We start from the raw sequence: 26,789 nt of genomic DNA, 5'->3' as shown, positions 1-26,789 counted from the left end.
ACAATTATGTTCGTCGATTGCAAACAAGATGTGCCTTTGCCAGATCATGGCAAAGGCGGCAGCAGGAGTCATGTTTATGCAAACAACATCTCCTGCTTTAGCAGAACCCATTTTACAGTAAGAGCTGTGAGACTGGCCCTGTGGCAGCAGGAGATGACATTTGCTTAAACACAACTCCTCCTGGGAGGGGTAGGGATCGGATGGGACAGAGATTTGGTTTATCCCTGCTGCTGCCCCCCATGTTATGCACACCTGCTAACACTGGGTCTGATGGGCCAGCAAGTCAGTTTTCAAAGGGAAACTTTTTGAAGTGTTTCCCTTTGAAAATCTCATGGGGCCTGATGCCATGCAGATTCTTTATAGATACAAAGTACACAGGTTAAAGAACACATTGGGATTTCAAAATGAAATAGCTGAATGTACTTTACTAAGCCCACCCTAACTGCATAGGGGAGGTTCAGTTTTCCAAAATGTTTCTTTTGGTGAGTTAACACCCATATACCCTCAAAAATCCTTTTGAAAATTGCCCCAAAATAAAAAGCTTATTTCAGAAAAGCTAAAATCTACTCTCCATTGTCAGATCAGCTGAAAAGTATGGGAAGTTGGGACCCAAGCACAGGAGGCCCCAAAATTGCAAACATATTTAAAAACATAAATGATAAATAAGTATCGGAAACAATATAGGGTAGATTTTCAAAAAATACACTCTCGCGTGCATGTTATAAAATTCCAGGGCGCAAGGAGGGTATAATTTAGCAAAGTCATGGGATAGGAGGCGATGTCCTTTCGTGGATTACAAACTGATTAAAAGACAGGAAACAGAGAGTAGGATTAAATGGTCAATTTTCTCAGTGGAAAAGGGTAAACAGTGGAGTGCCTCAGGGATCTGTACTTAGACTGGTGCTTTTCAATATATATATAAAGGAATACGATGAGTGAGGTTATCAAATTTGCGGATGACACAAAATTATTCAGAGTAGTTAAATCACAAGTGGATTGTGATACATTACAGGAGGACCTTGCAAGACTGGAAGATTGGGCATCCAAATGGCAGATTAAATTTAATGTGGACAAGTGCAAGGTGTTGCATATAGGGCAAAATAACCCTTGCTGTAGTTACACGATGTTAGGTTCCATATTAGGAGCTACCATCCAGGAAAAAGATCTAGGCATCATAGTGGATAATACTTTAAAATCGTCGGCTCAGTGTGCTGTGGCAGTCAAAAAGCAAACAGAATGTTAAGAATTATTAGGAAGGGAATGTTTAATAGAACGGAAAATGTCATAATGCCTCTGTATCGCTCCATGGTGAGACCGCACCTTGAATACTGTGTACAATTCTGGTCGCCGCATCTCAAAAAAGATATAGTTGCGATGGAGAAAGTACAGAGAAGGGCAACCAAAATGATAAAGGGGATGGAACGGCTCCACTATGAGGAAAGGCTGAAGAGGTTAGGGCTGTTCAGCTTGGAGAAGAGACGGCTGAGGGGGGATATGATAGAGGTCTTTAATATCTTGAGAGGTCTTGAACGAGTAGATGTGACTCAGTTATTTACATTTTCGAATAATAGAAGGACTAGGGGGCATTCCATGAAGTTAGCAAGTAGCACATTTAAGACTAATCGGAGAATATTCTTTTTCACTCAACGCACAATAAAGCTCTGAATTTGTTGCCAGAGGATGTAGTTAGTGCAGTTAGTGTAGCTGGGTTCAAAAAAGGTTTGGATAAGTTCTTGGAGGAGAAGTCCATTAATGGTTATTAATCAATTTTACTTAGGGAATAGCCACTGCTATTAATTGCATCTGTGGCATGGGACCTTCTTAGTGTTTGGGTAATTGCCAGGTTCTTGTGGCCTGGATTGGCCTCTGTTGGAAACAGGATGCTGGGCTTGATGGACCCTTGGTCTGACCCTACATGGCAATTTCTTATGTTCTTATGCCTGCAGAAACATTATTTAAATCCCAGGGCTTTTTTTTAGACATTTTCAAGCAGTAAAAGTGCCGTTTGTCTCTCAGTGAATTGAGGTGATAAGATTTGCATCTGCTGTGAGATGCAGAAAAAAAGCAACTGAAGACTGACAACTAATCGTGTGGGAACGTCTGTGTATGGGCAGACCGTCAAGCTCTGCTATACTAAGAAGGTTCCCGAGCCGCGCTCTGCCAGATGATGTCGTACCCAAGACAGCGTGGCTTATTTACTCACTTATTGACGGAAAAACTTAACAGAAGTTCATTTAAGAGATCAGAGTTAAGTCACACCCTTTTGAGGTAGATTGTGTGTGTATTGCATAATTGAAATATGTAATGTTAGATTAGCAGTAAAAGGTAATTATTTTAATCTTATTTATGTATTTGGAGAATATTCCATACCTTCTTAGTATCAACTTGGAATTTAAAGATTCATAACGTCTACATTCACAGCTTAAAGCGTGTCCAACCTCCCCCCCCCCCCCCCCCCCCCGAAACTAATAGCGCCCACAACATGCAAATGCATGTTGATGGCCCTATTAGTTATTCCCCGCGTTATTCAGTAAATAAAATGTGCAACCAAGCCGCACATTTTACTTTCAGAAATTACCGCCTTCCTAAAGATAGGCTTTTCTGTACACCCTCTGACTTAATATCATGGCGACATTAACAGGTCGATACAGTAACGTGCGGTTGAAGATTTCCCGTCTGTAACGTGCTGGGAGCGCACAATACAGACGAGTAAGGCGATCCAGCGATACAGTCTCCAGTTTCACGCGTCCGTAGCGCTTCTTAAAATAGACACATAACCCTTTCCGCACGCAGCATGTATATGATGTGTAAATGAACGAATTAGCTGTATAATGAAGGAATTAGCTATTCCCCTCCGATACTGTAAAGGGCGCTGATATTATCTCCTTAATAACCCGCTGTTTTGCCGCGGCCTTAACGTGTTAGTTTACCGCCTCCCCCTAGTAGGTGTTAGGACTGTGAGTCTTGTAACAAATCCATCGACACCACTTAAGATACTCAAACACAATAAAAAACAATTAAAAAAAAAGCGATACAGAGATGATCGAGAAAATGTAATGCTGTGGGACACATAAAAACCTGTCAGAAAAAAAAAATTTTTTAAATACCTGTCACTTTCCGAATCGTGCGGTCATCCAGGCAGCGGCGGGAGCCGGAGGGCCGCGTGGGTCCAGGCGGCCGGCGGCGGGAGCCGGGTGTTCGATCGAGGCTGCGGGCTGGTGGGCGCATGTTTGATCGAGGGCCGTGGGCGGGTGGGCGCCTGTTCATCCAGGCGGCGGGGGCAGGTGGGCGCACGTTGGTTTTAGGCGGGCAGCGGCGGCGGGATCCGGGGGGCGGGTGGGCGCGTGTTCAATCGAGGCCGCGGGCCGGGTCGCACAGGCGCGATTCATCCAGGCTGAGGAGCCGGCGGCGAAAGCGGCCTCCGGCAGCCCCCACCGGCAGTGAATGAGTGCGCGCCTGTGCGACCCGTGCGATTCGGCGCTCAAGGCGTGACGTCACGGCATGTGACTGCCTTGAGCACCGAATCGCACGGGTCTCACAGGTGCGCATTCATTCACTGCCGGTGGGGGCTGCCGGAGGCCGCTTTCGCCGCCGGCGCCCTCCGCCTGAATGAATGCGTGCCTGTACGACCCGGCCCGCGGCCTAGATTGAACACGCGCCCACCCGCCCCCCGGATCCCGCTGCTGCCCGCCTGAAACCAACGCGAGCCCACCCGCCCCCGCCGCCTGGATGAACAGGCGCCCACCCGCCCGCGGCCTCGATCGAACACCCGGCTCCCGCCGCCGGCCGCCTGGACCCACGCGGCCCTCCGGCTCCCGCCGCTGCCTGGTTGACCGCACGATTCGGAAAGTGACAGGTATTTTAAAATTTTTATTTTTTTTTATAACATTCAGGTTTTTACATATTTTTGGTTTTTTGTTTTTTACACTTCCTGGTGCCTGTCATTTCAAATGTCATTTGAAATGACAGGTACCAGCGCACCCAGATTACTGTATAGGCGCTGTATTAAGCGCCTATTCAGTAAAATGGGTTGCGCGGGCCTAACCCTTCCCTAACGCTTCACAGCCGCGGCATGCATTTGCATGCAATTAGAAGAGAGTATCAGGCGCTAGGTCAAGAGAACTGTGCGTGCGGGGAGGAAGGGTGCGCCTGGCAATGCCGCACTCTTTCTGCCGCGGTTTTAGAGTATCGATCTGTAAGTCGGAGGTCCCAAAAGTAAAAAGTAATTAAAAAAATAATTTAAAATTGGCTCACGGTTTGAAAACCGGACGCTCAATTTTGCCGGCATCCGGTTTCCGAACCCATGGCTGTCAGCGGGTTTGAGAACTGACGCCGGCGAAATTGAGCGTCGGCTATCAAACTCGCTGACAGCCGCTGCTCTTTTTACCGCGGGCCCTCATTTAAATACTGAATCTCGCGCACAGGAGAGTGGCCTGTGTACGCTGCGACTTTTACTGAATCGGCCTGTATGTGCTGGAAACTATCTGGTTAATATGGATTGGCATTTTAATTAGACACAAGCTTGGTCAGGTCAGTATCTAGTGGTACCATCCGATTAGGAAAGAATATTTGATTTATCCAGCACTTGCAGATGTTCTTCTCTGGGCAGCTTGACCTTCACTTGCAAACTGCAAGTGGCAGCACATGGTTCTGGCTTCCCTTTTTGTGTGACTCGTCTTGCATTCAGTTTGGTTTACAGTTGCACACTCTTTATTCTGGGTGACCAGCTTGTCACTCCTCCTCCTCTTACTACTTCTACTATTTTTTATCATTTTCAAAGTGTTATTAGAAGTACCTATACAGACGCTCAAGAGACTGTCTCGGCTCCATAGAGCTTTCATTCTAGTCAAGACAAACATATATGGCAAACAGAGGTCTATGAGAAGTGTATTTATTGTAGAGAACTGGTTAGAATTTAAAAGTAGTCTCATAAAAATGAGCTTTTAGACTGGATTTGAATATGACCAGAGAGGAAGCAGGACATAGGGACTCAAGAAGTTTGTTCCATGCATGTGGCACAATATATGTAAAATGTGAAGTTAGGAGATGGTGAAGGAGGAAAATAGCACAGATAAGTGACTTGGCCAATGACCAGAGTTTGTGAGGAAGAGTGTAGATAGAGACAAGAAAAGATAAGTAAAGTTACCCTGAAGCAGGCATTGGTTTCTGAAACCAAATGGTCATATTGGGGCTTATTTTTTAATGCAATTTTTAATAGGCTTTTTGTGAAACTGGTTCAAATTTTTGTGTTATTATATTTGCATGTAATGGTAGATATTATTAGAGTTGCTTTGATATATTGATTTTCAATTTTTTAAGTTATATACATTCTTTCTGTTACATGAGTTTTAAGTTTAGCAAAAGTTTGTCTTCCTCTCTGTTTCTAAAAAGATGCCTCTAACTATGACAGTAAGGTTTGGTTAAGACCATTTTTTTCACTGTTAAAATCTGGAGAACAATTTTTGGTATCCAGAATGCAAATATATCTCTGGTTTTGGAAGACTGTTAGAAAGATAGATAAAAAATAATCTGTTAAGATTTTATGTAACACTTAAATACATATCCTAGTTAACACTAAGGGCTATTTTTTGTGATGGCATCTTTATTAGCTGATTTAAAATAACATTTTACTTCTATTTTTTAATTATATTGCCTCTCTATAGCTGTATATGTCATAGTAATGAAACAAATTAAATGCTGCTTTAATGAATATGGACCAAAGTTAACCATAATTAGGTTTTTAGTTTTTAACTGATTAAACCCTGTTGAAACACCACCATGCAAAAAAAAAAAAGGTGTTTATTAGATAAACACCAGAAAAACATCACTTCCCCTAGTACTTTTATTCCTCCTTTGCCTACCCTGGATCCTCCACTTTGGTTTTTTTCCTTTTCTATGCTAATGACTCAGCTGCACAGATGTATGTATTTTATTCAGCCGGAAAAGGTACCCAAGAACAGCACCTGCTCCACAAAAACACATATAAACACTGATTAACACAAAGAATCCCTAATTAGCTGGAAAATAAACACCTAAATTATAATTCATAAACACCTAATATTAGAAGCCCTACTGATAATATATTTCAGTGCAAGTAATGTTAAAATACGGTAACTTGCTATATTAATTAGAAGATATGCTGAATTACAGAACAAAAATATGAAAAATTGTAATTTGCCTTTTACAAGCCAACCTGATTACAGTTCAAATAAATGACAGTTGTGCTTTTCCATGTTTTTTAAACTTTTTTTTTTCTTTTTTGAAATGTTTGAAATGCTAATGATTGAAAATATGTTTTGGGAAACTAAAGTATACTTTTTATACAGGAAAGGACAATGAAGTACACCAACGAAATGAACAAATGTAAGTTCCTTTTATATTTTATTTTGTTGATTGTTTCAAATACTTTAGGATGTTTTTATAATAAAAATGTATTGAATTTCTTTTTAAAGAAGGTATAAATGTTTTTGATGATGGAAATTATCCTACTTATAAATAAAACTGAGAAAATCATTTTTTAATTATTTCAAATACAATATATATGTATTTAATTGTGTTAATAGTTTACCCACGCTACTGAAAAACTGCTGCAAAGATAACTGTTATTCTACATAGTTTTAAAACTAAGACATAATATAGTCAATATGGGCCGAATACTGAAAGCGGGTTCAGTGCTCGATAGCTGGATAAGTAGGATTATATTCGGCTAACTACTGGTCTGCTGAAAATCAATGGCCACTAGATAGTGGGATAAGTCACTTATCTGGCTATCTCTCAGCCATAGTAATAGTGGGCCCGCGGTGGGCAGATCTGAGCGGCGCTATGGTTAAGTAGCAATATTTAGCCTTAGCTGGATAAGTTATGCGGGTAAGTTATACCTGCCAACAAGCATGTTTAACTTAGCTGGGTATTACTTATACAGGCAAGTAGCACTTTGATGTGGATATCTGTTGTAACTTAGCTGGATGAGTCATATCCGGCTAAATTACTTAACCAGCCAGTGCTCAATGTCTGGCCCATATGTATGTATTGGTTATATGTGTGCTTGTATAGATCACCAAGTGTTGTCAGAAAACTCTTAATTGATAACTTTGAATCCTCATTACAAATATATTATAAAGCAGGGGTCGGGAACCCATGGCTCGCGAGCCAGATATGGCTCTTTTGAGGGCTGCATCTGGCTCGCAGACACGTGTCGCCATACTTCGCGGTTCCCCGCTGACCCAGCTGCTCCCCGGTCCTCCGCCGCCCGGGCTTAAAATGCTGTCAGCCCGGGCGGAACGCGGCAGGACAGCTGGAGTCAGCGGCACCGGCGTGCTCTCTTCTCCTCCCCCCCCCCCCCCCCCGCGGCCCGGAAGAGGAAGTGGAGAGCATCGGGTGCCTGCGCGGGAAGAAGAGACCACACTAGCGTGGTCTCTTCTTCCGCGCAGGCACCCGATGCTCACCACTTCCTCTTCCGGGCCGCGGGGGGGAGGAGAAGAGAGCACGCCGACTGGAGTCATCCGGGTGCCTGCGCGGGAGTCATCGGGTGTCAGCCGGGTGCCAGCGCTGGAGTCATCGGGTGCCTGCGCGGGTCTTCCCGCGCAGGCACCCGATGCTCTCCACTTCCTCTTCCGGGCCGCGGGAAGAAGAGAGCACGCCGGTGCTCTCTTCTTCCCGCGGCCCGGAAGAGGAAGTGGAGAGCATCGGGTGCCTGCGCGGGAAGAAGACTGCAGCGCGGCTCGGAGGAAAATGAAAATCTTCAACCGCGGCCGATGGGACTCCGCCTTCGCCTCCGCGAGGGCTGAAAATGAAGGAGGTTAGCGTTGGGAGGTGGCTGCTGCTGCCGCGAGTTCCCGGGGGGGGGGGGGGGGGAAGGGGGAGAGAGAGAGTGAATGAGCGAGCAAGCATGTGTGTTTGAGATCCTGTGTGTGTGAGTGAGAGATTGCATGTATGTGAATGATTGAGAGCCTGTATATGTGAAAGAGAGTATGTCTGTGATTGAGATCCTGCCTGTGAGAGAGAGAGCATGAATGTAAGTTTACCATTGGGAACCTGTATGTGTAAGTTTGTAATTGAAAACCTGTTTGTTTGAAAGAGTATGTGTGTATGATTGAGATCCTTTGTGTGTGAGAGAGATCATGTGTATGTATGATTAAGAGCCTGTGTGTATAAGTAAGAGAGAGATCATGTGTGTCTGTGTCTGATTGACAGCTGGTTTAGGTGATGGAGCATGTGAGTATGTGATTGAGAGCCTGTGTTTAAATGAGAGAGAGAGACCATGTGTGTCTGTGTGATTGAGAGCTGATTTAGGTGAGGGAGCATGTGAGTATGTGATTGAGAGCCTGTGTTTAAATGAGAGAGAGAGACCATGTGTGTCTGTGTGTGATTGAGAGCTGATTTAGGTGAGGGAGCATGTGAGTATGTGATTGAGAGCCTGTGTGTAAATGAGAGAAAGAGAGGACATGTTTGTAAGCATGTGAATGAGAGTCTGTGTGTGAGAGAAAAAGACAGCATGTATTTATGTGATTGAAAGCCTGTGTGTGTGTAAGCGTGAAAAGATAGACAGCATGTGTGTAAATGTGTAATTAAGAGCCTATATAAGTGAGAGAGAAAAAACATTTGTATATGTGAGTGACTGAGAGCATGTGTGTATAGGTGTGTCATTGAGAGCCAGTGTGAGAGAGAGCGCTGGTATGTGACTGAGAGAGGAGAAAGTTCCAAGCAAACCACCCCACCTCCTGCTAATTCAGAACAATCTCAGGACACCTGGATATCAAACGTTCCCAGGTATGCAGAGCAAAAAAATTTTTGTATCCTTATTATTTTTCATTACTGGATCTTTGTGTCTGCTATTTTGAAATATTTTGTTGGTATCTGGAAATGTTTTATATGAGTTTTTAATTATTGGATATTCCACTCATCAGCTGTTTCGAAATATGTTCTTTTTGTTAGTACAGTTTTACTGCTGATGATTTATATTTCTTGATTTGTTTTATAAGGATGTGTGATGTTTCTTTTTTCCTTGTTACACTGCATACAGAGACTCTGGCTTGTTGCAGTTTCCAATTCAGTTTTTGTCTGCATGCTTCTTGTTATGCGTTTTGGTCTCTTTATTCTATGTTAGGTGAGGGACAGCACGTGATTCAGGTGAGGTTTTCTGCTGGCGTGTAGTTTCTGTGTAGGACTCTATAGCAGCCTGACTTGGTCCGTTTTCCTAATAGGAGATGTATTGGTGTCTTAAGGCCTGGTGTAATATTTTCAGAGACTTATTGTACTTTAAAAGTGTGATCTTACATAAAATGCACACATTTACTTGTATTTAGTTTTAAACATATTGTATGGCTCTCATGGAATTACATTTTAAAATATGTGGCGTTTATGGCTCTCTCAGCCAAAAAGGTTCCTGACCCCTGTTATAAAGGGTCTGATTAAACAAAAGTAATTCCTGTCTTTGCAGCCCCTTCATCTTACTAATTTTAGTCTTACAGAGTATGTAAATTAAAATTATTTTTATGATGCCTGCTTTCTGTACTTCAGCAGCATATATACTGCAATGGTTATATGATTCTACTGTTTATGTCCTGTGATGTTTTACTAAGAACAGTATATCTTTTATGGTACAGTGCAACAGAGGACAAAAAAAACTGTCCTGGATAAGGAGTGAGATCTTACAAGTAATCATACTTTGTCTAGCAACTAGGATATATTCTTGTGTGTGGGTAGGAATACTGAGCAGACTGGGTTAGTTAATTTTTGTTTCTGCAATGATCTGCTATGTTTAATATGTCTTAAGATGATTTTATCACTTTATCAGCATTGTTTATTTAATGCGTATTTCAGAAAATGCAGAGTGTAGCCCAGTTGGTTTGATACTGTAAAGTTAATTGAGCTTACCTGTCCATGATTAGATGTTTGCTTTTTTTTTTTTTTTTTAGATAATAAATTGGTACTTAATATTGCCAAGGCAGAGTTAATTGCAGTTCAACGGCCATATGGCAGTGGTGTAGTGAAGGGTGGTGGTGGTGGTCCCAATGTCCCTGGGTGGCAGCTTAAGGAGAAGTGCAGGCTTGCAACATCTTTGTCTTGGGGAGGCTGCAGGCAGAGCCCAACTGCTGGTGGCTGAAGAAAAAGAAGAGAGGCTGTGGGCTGCCACTGAGCAGTGCTCAGTCCACCAGTGGCTGAAAATATGGAGAGGCCGCATTGTTCCTTTTTATCAGCGAGGGCGGGGAAACGGAAGCTGTGTGCACCTGTGGGAGAAGTGTGTGTGTGTGCCTAGTTTCTGTTTCCCTGCTCCCAGCTCAAGATGGTCGGTGGGCCATGGTGGAGCTCATCCCACCATGGCCTGAAGTCAGGCTGAGGCTGTGTGTGTGTCTATTTGAGAGTCTGTGTATATGTGTGTGTGATCTGTATGTCTGTGACAGCCTGTATAACGTGTATGTCTGTGTGAGAGCTTGTGTGTGACATATAGGCTCTTACAGGCACAAACACACACACAATGTGTCTGTGAGGAAGAAGGAGCCTATCTATCTGAGAGAGAGAGAGTATGTGTGAGAGCATAGGCATGTATAACAGAGAGAGAGTAGTAGCGAACATGTGGGTGTGTTTGTGGGTGTGAGGAGTGCAGGGAGTGCTAGCCTCCATGTGGAAAGAGCATATAAAAGTGGGAGCCTGTGTGTGTGTGGATGCGAGACTCTGTGTGAGAGCCACTAGTGTAGCCAAGAGTGGCCCATGGCCCATCCCATCACTGTTGCCCAGTGCCCAAGAAAAGGAGGCCGTCCCCTAGGGCAGCCACAATGTTCATCCTGTCACAGTCCAAGAGGAGGAGGCCATGCAGCAGGACTGCCGTGGAGTTCATCTTAAGGTAGCCTGAGAAAAGGAGGCTTTGCCACAGAGCTGCTGTTGAGCTCATCCCAAGAAGAGGAGGCCTTGCAGCAAGGAGTTCTATCTATCTAGATAGAACAGTCAAAAGTGTAGCTTACAACAGTCAGAACACAACTCAACTGAAACATGTTTCTCTGAATCCCTGATCCTATCCTGAGGGCAGGATTGAGAGTTAGTTCTTGATTGCTTTATAAAAAAGAATCACACTAACTTTTAATGGAAAGGGGAATAGGTGATGTTAGTGTTGTACCACAGAGTTAAATACAGTTCAGAAATAAATATCTGATAGAGACTTAACTATTCCTAAAAATCTGTGTCTGGATATTATTAGATATTTTTGTAGGAAACTAAGATGACTGAGAAGGGATATGATAGTTTATAAAATCATGAGTCATGGGAATGGTTATTTACTCTTTCAAATAATACTAGCACTAGGGAACTTGAAACTAAAAGTTAGTTGATTTAAAACAAATTGAAGTATTTTTCATGCAACACACAATCAAGTTGTGGAATTTGTTGCTAGAGAATGTGGTTATGGCAACTAGTATAGCTGGTTTTTTAAAGGCTTGGTGTAAGTTCCTGGAGGGAAAATCCAGAAAAAGTTATTCAGCAGGTGACTGGGAACCCATTACTTGTCACTGGGAGCAAACAACAAGAAAGTGGATCTGCTTTATGGAATGGGCAACTGTCGGAGAAGATGCTGGGATCAAGCATCTTGTTTTGACTTAGCATGGCACATTTGTTCTAACTGAAACATACAAAGGATGGGCCAATACTGTTCTGTTTTTTGCAGCAGCAGATGCACAAAGGAAATGAAGTAATGTAAGGTATAAATTGTATGTGTACTTGAAAGCATTTACAGCACTTGATTGCAAGTTTTATTTATATCCAAGCTCCTCCGTGATGTAGCAGCACAGATATATCAATTGAAGCCAAGATCCTGCAACATGCCACTGTCACAGACAATAAGCAGAGGCCAGTTGTTGCCTCAACGTGACACACTTATTCTTCACTTCAGATTTATAACTAAGAGCAGAAGAGTCTACAAATACAAGGCATTAGGGTGTGGAAACTATTCTAAAGATCAAAATCACAGAGCATATAGAAAGACATAGTTTAATGGAACACAGTCAACATGGATTTACCCAAGGGAAGTCTTGCCTCACAAATATGCTTAATTTTTTTTGAAGGAGGTTAATAAACGTGGATAAAGGTGAACCAGTAGATGTAGTGTATTTGGATTTTGAGAAGGCGTTTGACAAAGTCTCTCATGAGAGGCTTCTAAGAAAACTAAAAAGTCATTGGATAGGAGGCAATGTCCTTTCGTGGATTACAAACTTGTTAAAAGACAGAAAACAGAGAGTAGGATTAAATGGTCAATTTTCTCAGTGGAAAAGGATAAACAGTGGAGTGCCTCAGGGATCTGTATTTGGACCGGTGCTTTTCAATATATTTATAAATGATCTGGAAAGGAATACAACAAGTGAGGTTATCAGATTTGCAGATGATACAAAATTATTCAGAGTAATTAAATCACAAGCGGATTGTGATAAATTGCAGGAGGACCTTGCGAGACTGGAAGATTGGGCATCCAAATGGTAGATGAAATTTAATGTGGACAAGTGCAAGGTATTGCATATAGGAAAAATAACCCATGATGTAATAAACGTTGTTAGGTTCCATATTAGGAGTTAACACCCAGGAAAAAGATCTAGGCATCATAGTGGATAATACATTGAAATCTTTGGCTCAGTGTGCTGCGGAAGTCAAAAAAGCAAAGAGAATGTTAGGAATTATCAGGAAAGGAATGGTGAATAAAATGGAAAATGTCATAATGCCTCTGTATCGCTCCATGGTGAGACCGCACCTTGAGTACTGTGTACAGTTCTGGTCACCACATCTCAAAAAAAAAAATAGTTGCACTGGAGAAGGTACAGAGAAGGGTGAGCAAAATGATAAAGGGGATAGAACAGTTCTCACAGGACAAGCAGGATGGTAGTCCTTACATATGGAGTGTCATCAGGATGGAGCCCTCACAGAACACTGTTGTCAAAGTTTCTAGAACTTTGACTTGGCACACAGAGCATGCCACCAACCCTGCATACAGCAGGGGTCCCCCTTCAGTCTCTTTTTTTTCCACGCAGCAGTAGCCATGTGGATTGAGGTGCTCTCACTATTCCTGACAGGATTTTCCTCATGGAATTTTTTCAAAGTTTGACAAAGTTCACCTAATCTGGGGTCCCCCTATGGACTATCGATACCCGCTAATTTTAGGTAAGGCTTTACCTCATTTTGCGGGCAGTTAACGATGGTTCCCTCTTTTAGGCCCGACAGCCACCGACCACACTGTGGTTAAATTTTTTCTTAGCAAGTATGGCGACAGGTTTTCGACTCTGCCCCGACTGTCCGAGGACGATGTCCATCACGGACCCGCATCAGGTATGTGTCCTGTGCTTGGGGGTTAGCCATGATGTCACGACTTGTACCAACTGTGCCGAAATGACACCTAAAGGTCGCCAGGCTCACTTAGAGAAAATGGAACTCCTGTTCCAGACTAAGCAGCCCATGCCGTCGAAACCCTCGACATCATCATCGCCGTCGCCTTCAACTCCTCGGCACCAACTGGCCACCGGCGATTCTCGGTCATCAGGATCTCTGCTGAAGAAATTCACCTCTTTGTCTTCGTCGCCAGAGAAAGACAAGGCCAAGCACCATGAAAAACATCGGCATCGGAAGGCTTCGTCCGCCGATCCCGGCACGGCCTCGACGTCAGCATCGACGGAACCACCGAAGAAGGTGCACGCTGAGGAGCCCCCATCCTCCTCCATGCCCAGGTCACCGAGGCGTTCCCCCACCTTCGCTGGTACTGGGAGCCGAGACTCCACTTTCACTGGTGGACCCTCTGGCGATGCCTGTGCAGCCTTCTTCTCCGGAACTGGTTTTTCAAACACTAGCTTTCCACGAGGAATTGAACCGGATGGTTCAAGAGGCAGTAATCCAAGCGCTCCAAGATCTTCCGCCTCCATCGACACTGGCACCGTCTCTGATGCCCACGGTGTTGGCTCCATTACTGGACAGGTTGGACACGCTCATCGGGGCACTACCATTGGTGCCTCCGAAAATACTGATATGTCCGCAATCATCGATGCCGATTCCCCTGTCATTGGAGGATGAGGAATCATCGATACCAGATCCGGTTCCAGGGCCATCGGGAGTTATTCCACCAACACGTCCATCGAGGTTGCCGATTCCATCGGTGCTTCTTCCTGCCTCGGTGCCACATCGATCCTTGTCAGTGCCTCCTCCGATTCCCTTGGTGCCACGACTGGATCCAGCTGGGATAGGCCTCTTTCTTTCATCAGGTGGCCCACCCGATGCAGGAGATCAACCAAACCAGCCCTGGTCTGATGATACTTCAGATTCACAGGATACTGATGACGTTCCCTTGGAGCCATCTCCTCCTGATGAGTGAATCAAGATTACCATCTCAACTTCCTATCGGTGCCAACGGATTCCCCACCTTGTCCAGGGTGGGGTTTACCCGTCCGCTCACCACTTCTGGAGGAGGAACTAACGGCCCTCCTCCGATCCAATGCCATAGAAGCAGTGCCCCCTCTACAATGGGGAAAAGGGTTTTATTCTTGATATTTCCTAATACCAAAAAAATCAGGAGGCAATTGTCCAATTTTGGATCATCGTGCCTTAAACATCTACAAAAGGAAACGTTCAGAATGGTAACCTTGGGCTTCCCTACTCCCTCTTCTTCAAAAGGAGGATTGGCTTTCCTCTCTAGACCTGCAAGATGTGTACACGCATATAGTGATAACCCCGTCTCATCGAAAATGCCTCTGTTTCCTAGTCTGACACCGACACTTCCAGTATCGAGTACTACCATTTGGCCTAGCTTTCGCACCTCGAGTTTTTACGAAGTGCCTGGCAGTAGTAGCAGCATACCTACGAAGGCAGGGCAACCATGTCTACCCCTACTTCGAGAAGGACATCCTACACTCCCTCCATCGAACCCTACAGCTACTGCTGTCACTGGGATTTCTAGTAAACTACCCAAAATCCAATCTGGTTCCCTCTCAGATCCTCTCCTTCATTGGAGCAACTTAAACACCATACAGGCAAAAGCCTTTCTCCAGGGGATTGTGCGCACACTCTTTCAACCCTGGTGAGACTGGTACAGACTCGTCGATCCACAACAGCTCGTCATTTACTAATCTTGTTGGGTCACATAGAATCCTCTGTTCATGTTACTCCAATGGCTCATCTAGCCATGAGAGTCGCACAATGTACCCTAAAGTCCCAGTGGGCTCAGGCCCACCATCCAATGTCCAGCATTGTCCACATCACCAGGCTGCTCCGTCTCTTGCTAGCTTGGAAGATTCAAGAGTCCAATCTTCTCAAAGGACTATATTTTCAGTTCCCAGAACCTCAAATTACACTGACAACGGATGCTTCCAACCTTGGTTGGGGAGCCATGTCGACAACCTGCCAACTCAGGGAACCTGGTCTGCAGCAGAATCACAACATCAGATACATTTTCTGGAACTCAGGGCAATCAGGTATGCCCTAATGACTTTTTGGGATTTCCTGTCCAACAAGACAATCCTGATCCAAACAGACAACCAGGTAGCGATGTGGTATGTCTTACCTGCTCTGTCAGGAGGTAGCACAAATATGGCCCTGGGCTCTCTCCCACTCTATGTTCCTGAGAGCAACCTACCTGGCAGGCGTGGACAATGTACTTGCGGACAACTTGAGTCCCCACGAATGGTCCCTAAATCCCACTGTAGGAGAGTTGATCTTCCAGCGGTGGGGATATCCACAAATAGATCTCTTTGCGTCGATTCACAACCGCAAAGTAGACAACTTCTGCTCACTACATCGCAGTTTCAGGACACCACCAAGGGATGCTTTCCCCTCTCATGGTCGAAGGTTCTTCTATATGCCTACTCTCCACTTCCACTCATCAGCAAGACTCTCGTGAAGTTACGGCAGGATAAGGGCTTAATCATTCTCATAGCCCCTTACTGGCTGCGGCAGGTGTGGTTCCCCATCCTTCGCGACCTCTCAGTCCATCTTCATATTTGCCTGGGAGCAGATCCGTTTCTGATAACAGAACAACGGACACCTGCGTCATCCGAACCTTCAGGCCTTGTCACTGACGGCATGGATGTTGAAAGGCTAATTCTACAGCCTCTAAACCTCTCGGACGCTGTATCCCAAGTCCTTGTAGCTTCACGGAAGCCTTCTACTAGGAAATCTTATCATTCCAAATGGAAAATGTTTTCCACATGGTGCACATCAAAGGATTTAAATCCCTTTATCTGTCCCACATCGAAGTTCCTAGATTACCTCTGGTACTTGTCTGAGTCTGGTCTACAAACTTCTTCCATTAGAGTCCATGTCAGTGCCGTTGCTGCTTACCATACCAGCGTGGGGGATGTCTTGATATCGAGACAACCCTTGGTAGCGCGGTTTATGAGGGGCTTACTACATCTAAAGCCCCCACTATGTCCTCAGGCCCCTGCTTGGGGCCTCAATGTCGTATTAGCACAGCTCATGAAACCTCCGTTTGAGCCTCTCCACTCATGCGCGCTATGTTATTTCACATGGAAAATGCGATATCTCCTAGCAATAACGTCAGCTCACAGAGTTAGTGATCTACTGGCGCTGGTAACTTACCACCTTATACAAAGTTTCTACATGACCAAGTGGTGCTTCGCACTCAGCCTTAATTTTTACCAAAGGTAGTATCTGAATTTCATTTAAATCAATCCATTATACTGCTTACTTTCTCTCCAAAACCCCACTCACACCCGGGTGAGCGAGTTCTGCATTCCTTGGACTACAAACGTGCCCTAACCTTTTATTTGGAGTGCACTGCAGTCCATAGAAAGTCCACTCAGCTGTTTGTCTCCTTTGATAAAACCAAACTGTGAGTTCCGGTTGGCAAACAGACCCTATCCTTCTGGCTATCGGACTGTATTTCCTTCTGCTACCAACAAGCAGGCCTTCTGTTACAGGAACACGTAAAAGCACATTCTATAAGAGCCATAGCAACATCAGCAGCACACCTCTGTTCGGTGCCTCTTACTGACATCTGTAGGGCTGCTACATGGAGTTCTCGCCATACTTTTGCAGCTCATTATTGTCTGGACAAGGCTGGCAAGCAAGATTCCATTTTTGGCCAGTCTGTTCTGCGCAATTTATTTTCAGCTTAATAACCCAACTTCCTTCCAGCGACCTACTGAGATTCAGGATGCCCTCCTAACCAAACCCACCCCTGTTGTGCTTGTTGCACGTCTTTGGGTGCTTTTGGTACATTTATTCGGGCATCCTCAACTCGCTGTTCACCCATATGTGAGGACTACCATCCTGCTTGTCCTGTGAGAAAGCAGAGTTGCTTACCTGTAACAGGTGTTCTCACAGGACAGCAGGATGTTAATCCTCACAAAACCCACCCTCCACCCCTCAGAGTTGGGTTCGCTTACGATTTATTATTTTATTTTTCGTTCATACTTTTACTATAAACAAGACTGAAGGGGGACCCCTGCTGGATGCAGGTTTGGTGGCATGCTGGGCATGCTCAGTATGCCAAGTCAAAGTTCTGGAAACTTTGACAAAAGTGTTCCGTGAGGGCTCCATCCTGATGATGTCACCCCATAAGTGAGGATTAACATCTTGCTGTCCTGTGAGAACACTTGTTACAGGTAAGCAACTCTGCTCTCCCCTATGAGGAAAGGCTAAAGACGTTAGGGCTGTTCAGCTTGGAGAAGAGATAGCAGAGGGGGGATATGACAGAGGGTTTTAAAATCAGGAGAGGTCTAGAACGTGTAGATGTGAATTGGTTATTTACTCTTTTGACTAATAGAAGAACTAGGGGGCCCTCCATGAAGTTAGCAAGTAGCACATTTAAAACTAATCGGAGAAAATTCCTTTTCACTCAGTGCACAATTAAGCTCTGGAATTTGTTGCCAGAGGACGTGGTTAGTGCAGTTAGTGTAGCTGGTTTTAAAAAAGGTTTGGATAAGTTCTTGGAGAAGAAGTCCATTAACTGCTATTTTTTTTTTTTTTTTTTTTTTTTAGTTGAAATTTCTTTTATTACGTTTTTTGAAATCATACAAAAGCAATTAACATAAAATAGCGCTACAGTATACATCATCAACAGAAAATTGTTCAGTAAAACCATAATCAGGATACATCATTGCAAACTTAACAATAATTCAATGCGCCATATCATAAGTAAACAGAAAAAGAAAGAAAGAAAAACGAGAAAAATGGAGAAGGAAGGAAGAAGAGGGGAAAGAAAGAAGAAGGAAAAAAGAGAGCGAAAAACACCTGAAGAAACACTTGTGAAAAAAAAAAACATGAAGGTACCGGAAGGTACTGATGATAGAAGGAAGAAGGCCAAGGGAAACTTAAAGAGAAGAAATGTAGACGTCAAGCGGCTTCCATACTTGTGCCCATTTACCAAGACGACCAGATTTGACCGCCATGGCTCGTTCATACTTGGTATAAAGACAAACCGTGTTCCACCAGAGAGGTTCCGACAGCAGATCACTCCGCTTCCAGTTTGACAGAATATTATGCAAGCCTATAGTGAGAAGGAAATCTAAGAGTTTCCGGTGGGGTGGTAAAAGAGAGAGGCCTGGGTGAGCTCCTTTGAGTATAACCATGGAGTAAGAGATAGAAAGGTTCAACTGTAGGATGGAAGAGACTTTGTCCCAAATTTGGTTCCAAAAATTAAGGGTAAAGGGACAGTCGTATAACATATGTGATAGTGTCGCCTTAGGGGCAGCACATGACCAGCACTGATGCGATTGTATAAGACCAGCACGATGGAGTTTCCATGGTGTCCAGGTAATTCTATGGAGAGTAAACAAGGCTGACTGCGTCAAACTGGAAGAGAGGGAAATGCGGGAGGAGACCGTCCAGATATATTTCCACATTGACTCAGTAATCTCAAAACCAATATCAGAGGACCATGTCGCCATAAGGGTAGAAGGTGAAGCCCTAGAGAGATGTCCAATGAATTTATAAAGGCGTGACGCTAGGTGTCCCATAGTACCATATTGTTGATAAAATTGCCATAAAAAGGGGACCATATCAGAACAAGAGGAAAACAATTTGGTACTTCTAATAGCTGCTTGCAATTGTCGCCAAGCGAATTGTTGGGTCAATGGCAAGCCAAATCTCTTGTGTAAAGAATCAAAGGATACTAGCGTCCCTGCCTGTACTACTGAGGAGAGTGTCCAAATATTACAGCGTTGCCAGATGGGCCAGGATGGAGGAGTATCTCCAACTTTTATAAGGGGATTACGCCATAAGGGGGCTAGGCTGGAAAGCTGCCAACCTGCAGAAGCAGCTGGTCGCTTAGCATCCAGCTCCGAAAAAGCACGATGTAGTGATCGTAATATAGGATTGGAAAAAACAGATGGAGATGGGGCCGTCCCTGGAAAACAAGAAGTAGGTAAAGAACCCAGTAAGGTTTGTTCAACTAAGAACCAGCGTGGTAGGTCGACATGATCTCTTCCAAAATCAAAATAATGATAACCTTGTTGCAGCATAAAAGACATATGATACATATAGAAATCCGGAAAGTTCACTCCACCCAACCGTCTCTCTCTTTTTAGCTTGGCAAGAGCTATACGAGGAGCCTTATTATTCCATAGAAATCTGGTTAAAATTCTATCTATTTGTTTATAAAAATCTGCAGAGAAAAAAACCGGAATCATACTCAAGGTGTAGGATATTTTGGGAGCCAATATCATTTTGATTGTATCAAGTCTACCCCACCACGTTAAGTGAAGGGGGGACCATCGTAAAATGAGATCCTTAACATTTCTTATAATGCTGGATTCCCCATAAGTTATCGTTTCATGTGGATCCGTAAAAAACATAATCCCTAAATACTTGAGTTGCGTGGATTTCCTCTGAACTGGAAGGTGAAGATAAGTCAAGACGGAAGCCAAGTGATTAAGCGGCAACAGTTCAGTTTTGTGCCAGTTTATTTTATAACCAGAGAGTGATGAGTACATGAAAATTAAAGCAAAAAGGTGTGTGAGTGAACTTTCCGGCTCCTGTAAGAACAAAAGTACATCGTCCGCATAAGCAGATAGTTTAAAATTAAAAGAACCAACAGGTACTCCTCGAATGTGGGCAGACTGTCTAATAGCTGTGAGGAGAGGTTCCAAAGCCAGGTTAAAGAGCAACGGCAAGAGCGGAAAGCCCTGCCGAGTACCTCTATGAAGGGAGAAGGTCGGGGAAATTTGTTGATTGATATATATATATATATTTTTTTTTTAAGTTTTTTTTTTTTTTATATACCAACATTCAAGACGCTAGTCCCATCATGCTGGTTCACAAGAAACAGGGGTGCGATTATAATAAACTTTACAATTTGAACAATAGTGCAGAAAAGCAGTTACATGTAACAAGGAAATCAATAACTTGGAGTAAGAAGGGAAATGTAGATCAGATAATTATATAAATATAACAACATTGTAAGAGGAGGCTATTAATGCTAAAAAGCCTTAGGAGAGATGTATAGAAATTGCAGCCAAGACAAAAAGATAGGACCAATACCATACCACTTCAGAGTAGCGAATAGAAAAGGCCATTCTACCCGGTCAAAAGCCTTTTCGGCGTCCAGTGATACAGCCACTGTGGGAGTTGGAGAGGAAAATGCGGCCTGCTGAATATGCATGAACAAGCGAGTATTGTTAGTGATCAGGCGATTCTTAATAAAGCCAGATTGATCGGGATCAATTAAGACACCCATAACCCGAGAAAGTCGGGTGGCTAAAATTTTTGTGAATATTTTGTAGTCCGTATTTAATAAGGAAATAGGACGATAATTTGCTATAGAGGTCTCATCCCTACCAGGCTTTGGGAGAACCACCACACAAGCCTGCGTAAAAGACGGGGCCGATTCTTTATGAAGAAGAAAGGAGGTAAAGTAATCATATAGCGGAGAGGTCAGAATCTTCTGAAAGAAACAGTAAAAGTCTGATGTGAAGCCATCAGGCCCGGGGGCCTTTTTCAGGGATAGAGACTTGATCGCGGAGGCTATCTCCGCCGTAGTGAGCGGTGAAGCCAGAGAGTCTAATTGCGTGGGGGATAGACTTGGAGGTTGAAGTTGAGCGAAGAAATCTTGGAACATTGCTGGTGTAGGTGAAACCTCCGATTGATAGAGGTGCTCGTAAAAGTCGCTGAAAGCTCGTAAAATGTCAGAGTCCTTCGACAGTAACTCGTTAGAGGAAGAAAGAATCTGCGAAATCAGTTTCTTTTCCGACTTTTTCTTTAAATATGAAGAGAGCAGGTGACCACATTTGTTATTGCCCGCGTAGTATTGCGCTTTTAGATGTGAAACATGAAGTTGAACTTGAGAACTAAGTAAGGTATTGTATTGATATTTAGCTTTAATCAAGGCAGCCAATGAGGCGGAAGATGGACATCGAATGTGGGCTGATTCCAGAACTGTCACTTCCTGATGTAAAGCAGTCAGGGCCTCTTTTTGTTGTTTAGACTTGTGAATGGAGAAACTAATAATTTCCCCACGAATAGTGGCCTTGAAGGCTTCCCAGATGGTGGCGGGCGAGACTTCTCCTGTGGAATTGATTTGAAAGTATTCAGTAATTTTTTCTTCCAAGAAAGACTTAGTCAGTGTCTTCTAAGAGAGAGGAGTTGAAACGCCATTGTCTGTGTACCAACTGAGGAGAACTGAATGAGCAAGTGAAAGAAATAGCAGCATGATCGGATACCAGGATAGGATAGATGCATGTGTCCATGATTCTTGGTAACAATGATTTATTAATGAGAAAAAAGTCTATTCGTGAGTACGATGTATGTGGGGATGAGAAGAAGGTGAAATCCCTTCCAGTGGGATTAGTCAACCGCCACGGATCTACCAGGCCATACGTGGAGATAAGATGCTGCAAAGTTTTGGTGGATTTAGACATAGCAAGCTTAATAGCAGGCTGCTTGTCGAGAACAGGGTCTAACGGTTGGTTAAAGTCGCCACCAATGATGTATGATGTAGAGTCCAGCTGGAGTAGGTTCACAAAAACATCTTGAAAAAATTGTGGATTGTCAATGTTCGGTGCATAAATGTTGATGAGAGTAAATTGCTCATTCTGGATGGTTAGACGTATCAAATTCCACCTACCATCAGGGTCCGCCAATTGATCTGAGACCGTAGCCATTAAGGATTTATGGAGTAGGATAACAGTGCCCCTTCTTTTTTTGACGGCCGCACTGAAGTATACGTGGCCTACCCACTGCTGTTTAAGCTTTAAAGCCTCAGTTGCGGAGAGGTGAGATTCCTGCAAAAGAGCAATATCCGTTTTTAGAGATTGAAGGTAGGTAAGAATCTTCCTCCTCTTAATGGGGTGTGAAAAGCCGTTGACGTTCAAAGAAACAATTTTGAAAGACTGGATACTAGTCTCCATTAGGTCATAGAGAGCATCAGGCCAGCCACATGAGGTACCTAAGTATCCGGTAACCAGAATGGGTATATGGAAGAGAGTGAAAAAACAGTTTCCCAGGTGCATAGTGAATGAAGGACGAAAGAAATAAAAATAAGTAGAGAAAATAACCCATCAATACCGTGGGGGAGTATTGAGTCAAAAATAGAGAGGACAGTGTGGATTCACACTGGCTTCACAAAGAAAAGAAAAATGGGCCTCAAGGCAGGCCAGAGTGACGCCCACAACCCTCACTCCCAAATCATGATTCCACAGAGTTTGAACAAATATATAGGGGACAACATCTCATATCAAACGGGTAGCAGGCGTATTATCAGGCCGATAAACAGAGCAACACAGGTACCATGTGGTACCTATAATCCAAGATAGATTACAGGATAGCCATGAAAGATGACCACGTTCAGGTCACCATAGAAGCCGCGGAGTCTGAGGAGGATAAAAATTCCTCCAAAACTTGTGGGTCCTGAAAAAGCTGAGTTTTGTTGTTGAGAGTGACCCGCATTTGAGCGGGATAGAGCAGTCCATATCGCGCCCCTAGGGCTTGTAAACGTGGTCTCAAGTTTAGTAAAGCTTTACGCCGTTGAGCAGTAGTTTTGGCCAAGTCCGGAATAAACAAAATGGACTTCCCTTGATATGTAATTGGAGCTTTAGCGCGGGCCGCAGCAAAAATCTGCAAAACCTGTGGGTACCGCAAGACTTTAAAGATGATAGGTCTCGGGAACTTAGAATGTTTCAGGGGCCTAGAGGGTATGCGGTGGGCCTGTTCTAATTCCAGCGGCTGGTCAAAGGACATTTGTAAACAAGTAGGAATCAGGGTCCCCAAAAAAAGCATAATGTCGGTACCCTCCATTCCCTCCGGGATTCCTAGTAGTCTAATATTGTTGCGGCGGTTTCTATTAGACAGCTCTTCGACGTCCGTTTGGAGCTGCGCCACAGTTTTTGCAAGTTCCGGAAGGGACGCAGTTGTAATGAGCAAAGAGGATACTTGCGTTTCGGCATCTTCTAAGCGCGATTGAAATCCGTCCATCCGAGTAGACAGGGATTGCAGGTCTGTTCGAATCGCAGTAGTATTTTCAATGTTAAGTTGCAGCATTTCTTTCATTTGCTTGAGTTCCGCCAGGACCAAGTCAGCCGACGCCATGTTTTTCCCGGGGTTGGCCTTGTCTGGCGTAGGGGGGTCTTGTTTCTGTCGCTTTGTGCCGGTTGCAGAAGCGAAAGCCGCTTCAATTTTCCCCGTTTTCGCAGCAGCCATAGTTCAGGTAACAAGTGGTCCCCCGTAAGCAAAAAAATATAAGTGAAAATTCGACCAAGAAGATCGTTTGGGAGCGAGGGTGCACGGAGCTTTAGGTGTGGGCGGCCATCTTGTGCGCTGCTCCCATTAACTGCTATTAATCAAGTTGACTTAGAGAATAGCCTCTGCTATTACTGGCATCAGTAGCATGGGATCTTCTTAGTGTTAGACACTTGCCAGGTACTTGTAGCCTGGTTTGATGGACCCTTGTTCTGACCCAATATGGCAATTCTCACAGGACAAGCAGGATGGTAGTCCTCACATATGGGTGACATCACAGGATGGAGCCCAATCACGGAAAACTTCTGTCAAAGTTTCCAGAACTTTGACTGGCCCCTACTGGGCATGCCCAGCATGGCACTAACCCTACAGCCAGCAGGGCTCCCCCTTCAGTCTTCTTTTTTCCTCGCAGCAGTAGCCTCACGGTAAAGGAGCTCTCAAGAGATTCCTGACAGGAATTTTCCTCACGGAATTACTAAAAGTTAAATTGCCCCATAGGGGTTCCCCCTCTAACTTTTCTCAGTCTGCGGTGCTCGGGTAAGTTTTTACCGTTCCCTGTCGATTGCCTTTGAGTTTGGCCCTCGCGGCCTACTGGCCATCGACCGTACCGCGGCTTGATTTTTTTCCATGGCCATAGCATTGGGTTTTCGTCGGTGCCCGGACTGTACCTGCACCGAGTCTATCACAGACTGCCATAAAGTCTGTGTAATGTGTCTAGGACGCGAGCACGATATCTTGACCTGCACCAAATGTGCCCTAATGATACCGAAGGGTCACAAGGCCGGAATGGAGAAAATGGAACTTCTCTTCCGTGCTCAAACCCGAACTCCATCCATTGAATCGACATTGTCAGAACCGGCACTGTCAACTTCGCGCTAGCATCGACCACTGACCTGTGACCGACTGGCATTGGCAACTTCTCAGCCATCGTCACCCTCTACTCCCCCTCAGGATCGAGAGGATCGCAAGGAGAAACATCTTCATCGACACCGTAAGACTCGGACCATAGAGGGAGGGAAATCAATGACTTCGCCATCGTCAGAGCCGCTGTCGAAAAAACCCCGTCCAGGAAAGGCACCTACCATTCCTGTGACCGGGTCACTGAGGCGCAACCCTCACCCGACAGGGTATCGGAAGACCAACTCCGCCTTTAATGGTGGTCCCTCCGGCTATGCCTCTGCCTCCTTCTTCTGTTCCGGAGCTGGGGCTGCTTGCTCCAGGTCTCCAAGAAGACCTGGACCGGATGGTTCAGGAAGCCATCGACAACGCGATGCAACATCTTCAGGTTCCTCCGGCACCGCCACTGGAACTGATCATCGACCCGATTCCGGCAGTGCTGGCACCGCTGCTATCCAGGATGGAAGCGCTTATGGCCGCTTTTCCACCGATGGATCCAGGGTCTCCGATGGCTCTGATGCCCTCCCCACTGACAGCATCATCGGGAGGGGAAACACCGTTTCGTATCCCTCCATCAGGAGTTCTGCCTCAGCCATCGATGCCAATATGTCCCTTGTCACCAACTCATCCATCGGTGCAGATATGTCCGGCGCCACTGACTCATCCATTGATGCCTTCAATGCCATCATTGGTTCCTCCGATAATTCCTCCTATTCCTTCGGAGCCTAGACCGGGTCCTTCAGGTATCCAACCACCCTGTCTCCCTCTAGTTCCTAGAGGGACGGGTGCGGATCCTTATGATACCTGGGGTGATGATTCCTCAACAGACACCGATGATTTACCTTCACAACCTTCACCTACTGAGAGTAGGAAGCGTTCTCCCCAGAGGACTTTTCCTTTATAAATTTTGTGAAGGAAATGTCTGAATTGGTTCCCTTCCAATTACAGATGGAACAGGATGCTAGGCACCAGATGATGGAGTTGCTCCAATTCCTGGATTCCCCTAAGGTAATCACCTCTCCTCAAGAATAACTGGGATATCCTGGATCAATTGCTCCAGTACACAGGAAAGCTGACATTACCTATTTGGTACAGTCAGACCTAGGTTTTCAAAAACCACAACTTGATCACCATTCTGTTGTGGTAGAGTCTGCACAAAAGAGGGCGAAAAGGTCAAAGCCTCACTTGTCTGTTCCTCCTGGAAAGGAACAGAAATTCCTAGATAACATTGGTTGCTGAGTATTCCAAGGAGCCATGCTCATCTCCCGAATTGCTGCCTTTCAGCTTTATATGACCCAATATAACAATGTCATTTTCAAGCAGATACAGGATTTATCAGTCTCCCTGCTCAGCAATTTCAAGAACAATTACAAACCCTAGTAAACAAGGGTTTTGAGGCAGGCAAGCATGAGATTAGAACATCTTATGACACTTTTGACACTTCTTCCAGAGTGTCTGCAGCTGCTATTTCAGAGAGAAGGTGGGTCTGGCTCAAGTCTTCTGACCTATGCCCAGAAGTACAAGACCGGTTATCCGACCTGCCTTGTGTCGGAGATAATCTGTTTGGTGAACAGATTCAACGGACAGTGACAGAATTAAAGGATCATCATGAGACCCTAAGACAGCTCTCTCTGATGCCTTCTGACTTTTGCTCAAAACAGCCCTTTCGAAAGGACTCTAAGAAGTCTTTCTTCTGCCCGAAGAAGTCTTACCCGCCACCAACCAGATCCCGTGACACAAGATCTTATCAAAAACCGCAGTCTCATCAAGCCCGTAAACAGAAACCACAGGCATCTTCTCAACCAGGACCTGCTTCAGGTTTTTGACTTCCACTTAGAGAGCAGCAGCGAGTTCCTCTGTCGCACATACCAGTGGGAGCTCGATTGTGCCACTTCCGCAACATGTGGCATTCAATCACATCCGACCAATGGGTATTGGCAATCATTGCTCAGGGTTACCATCTCAACTTTCTCGCCCTGCCACCGGACTCCCCACCTCTACAGACGTGGAGAACATCTGAACACTCCATTCTTCTGGATCAAGAGGTTTCCCTCCTTCTCCAGTCAAGAGCAATAGAAACCCGTACAATACTCTCAGCAAGGCCTAGGATTCTATTCCCGGTACTTCCTAATCTCCAAAAAAACGGGAGGCGTCCATCCTATTCTGGACCTACAGGCCCTCAACAAGTACCTCCAGTGAGAAAAGTTCAAGATGGTCACCTTGGGATCGCTTCTACGTCTTCT

At 44.7% G+C, this 26,789-nt stretch overlaps 1 protein-coding gene across 1 annotated transcript in view; it reads left to right on the top strand.

Moving 5' to 3' along the window:
• The window catches only part of C1H20orf194 (chromosome 1 C20orf194 homolog), a 794,595-nt gene that overhangs the window by 231,060 nt on the left and 536,746 nt on the right, over positions 1–26,789 (top strand). The window contains 1 exon segment of the mRNA XM_029594038.1: positions 6,327–6,363. Coding sequence (XP_029449898.1) covers positions 6,327–6,363 — 37 coding nt within the window.

This window comes from Rhinatrema bivittatum, chromosome 1 (assembly GCF_901001135.1).
Source record: "Rhinatrema bivittatum chromosome 1, aRhiBiv1.1, whole genome shotgun sequence".
NCBI lineage: Eukaryota > Metazoa > Chordata > Amphibia > Gymnophiona > Rhinatrematidae > Rhinatrema > Rhinatrema bivittatum.
This window is presented reverse-complemented; position numbering and strand designations above follow the sequence as displayed.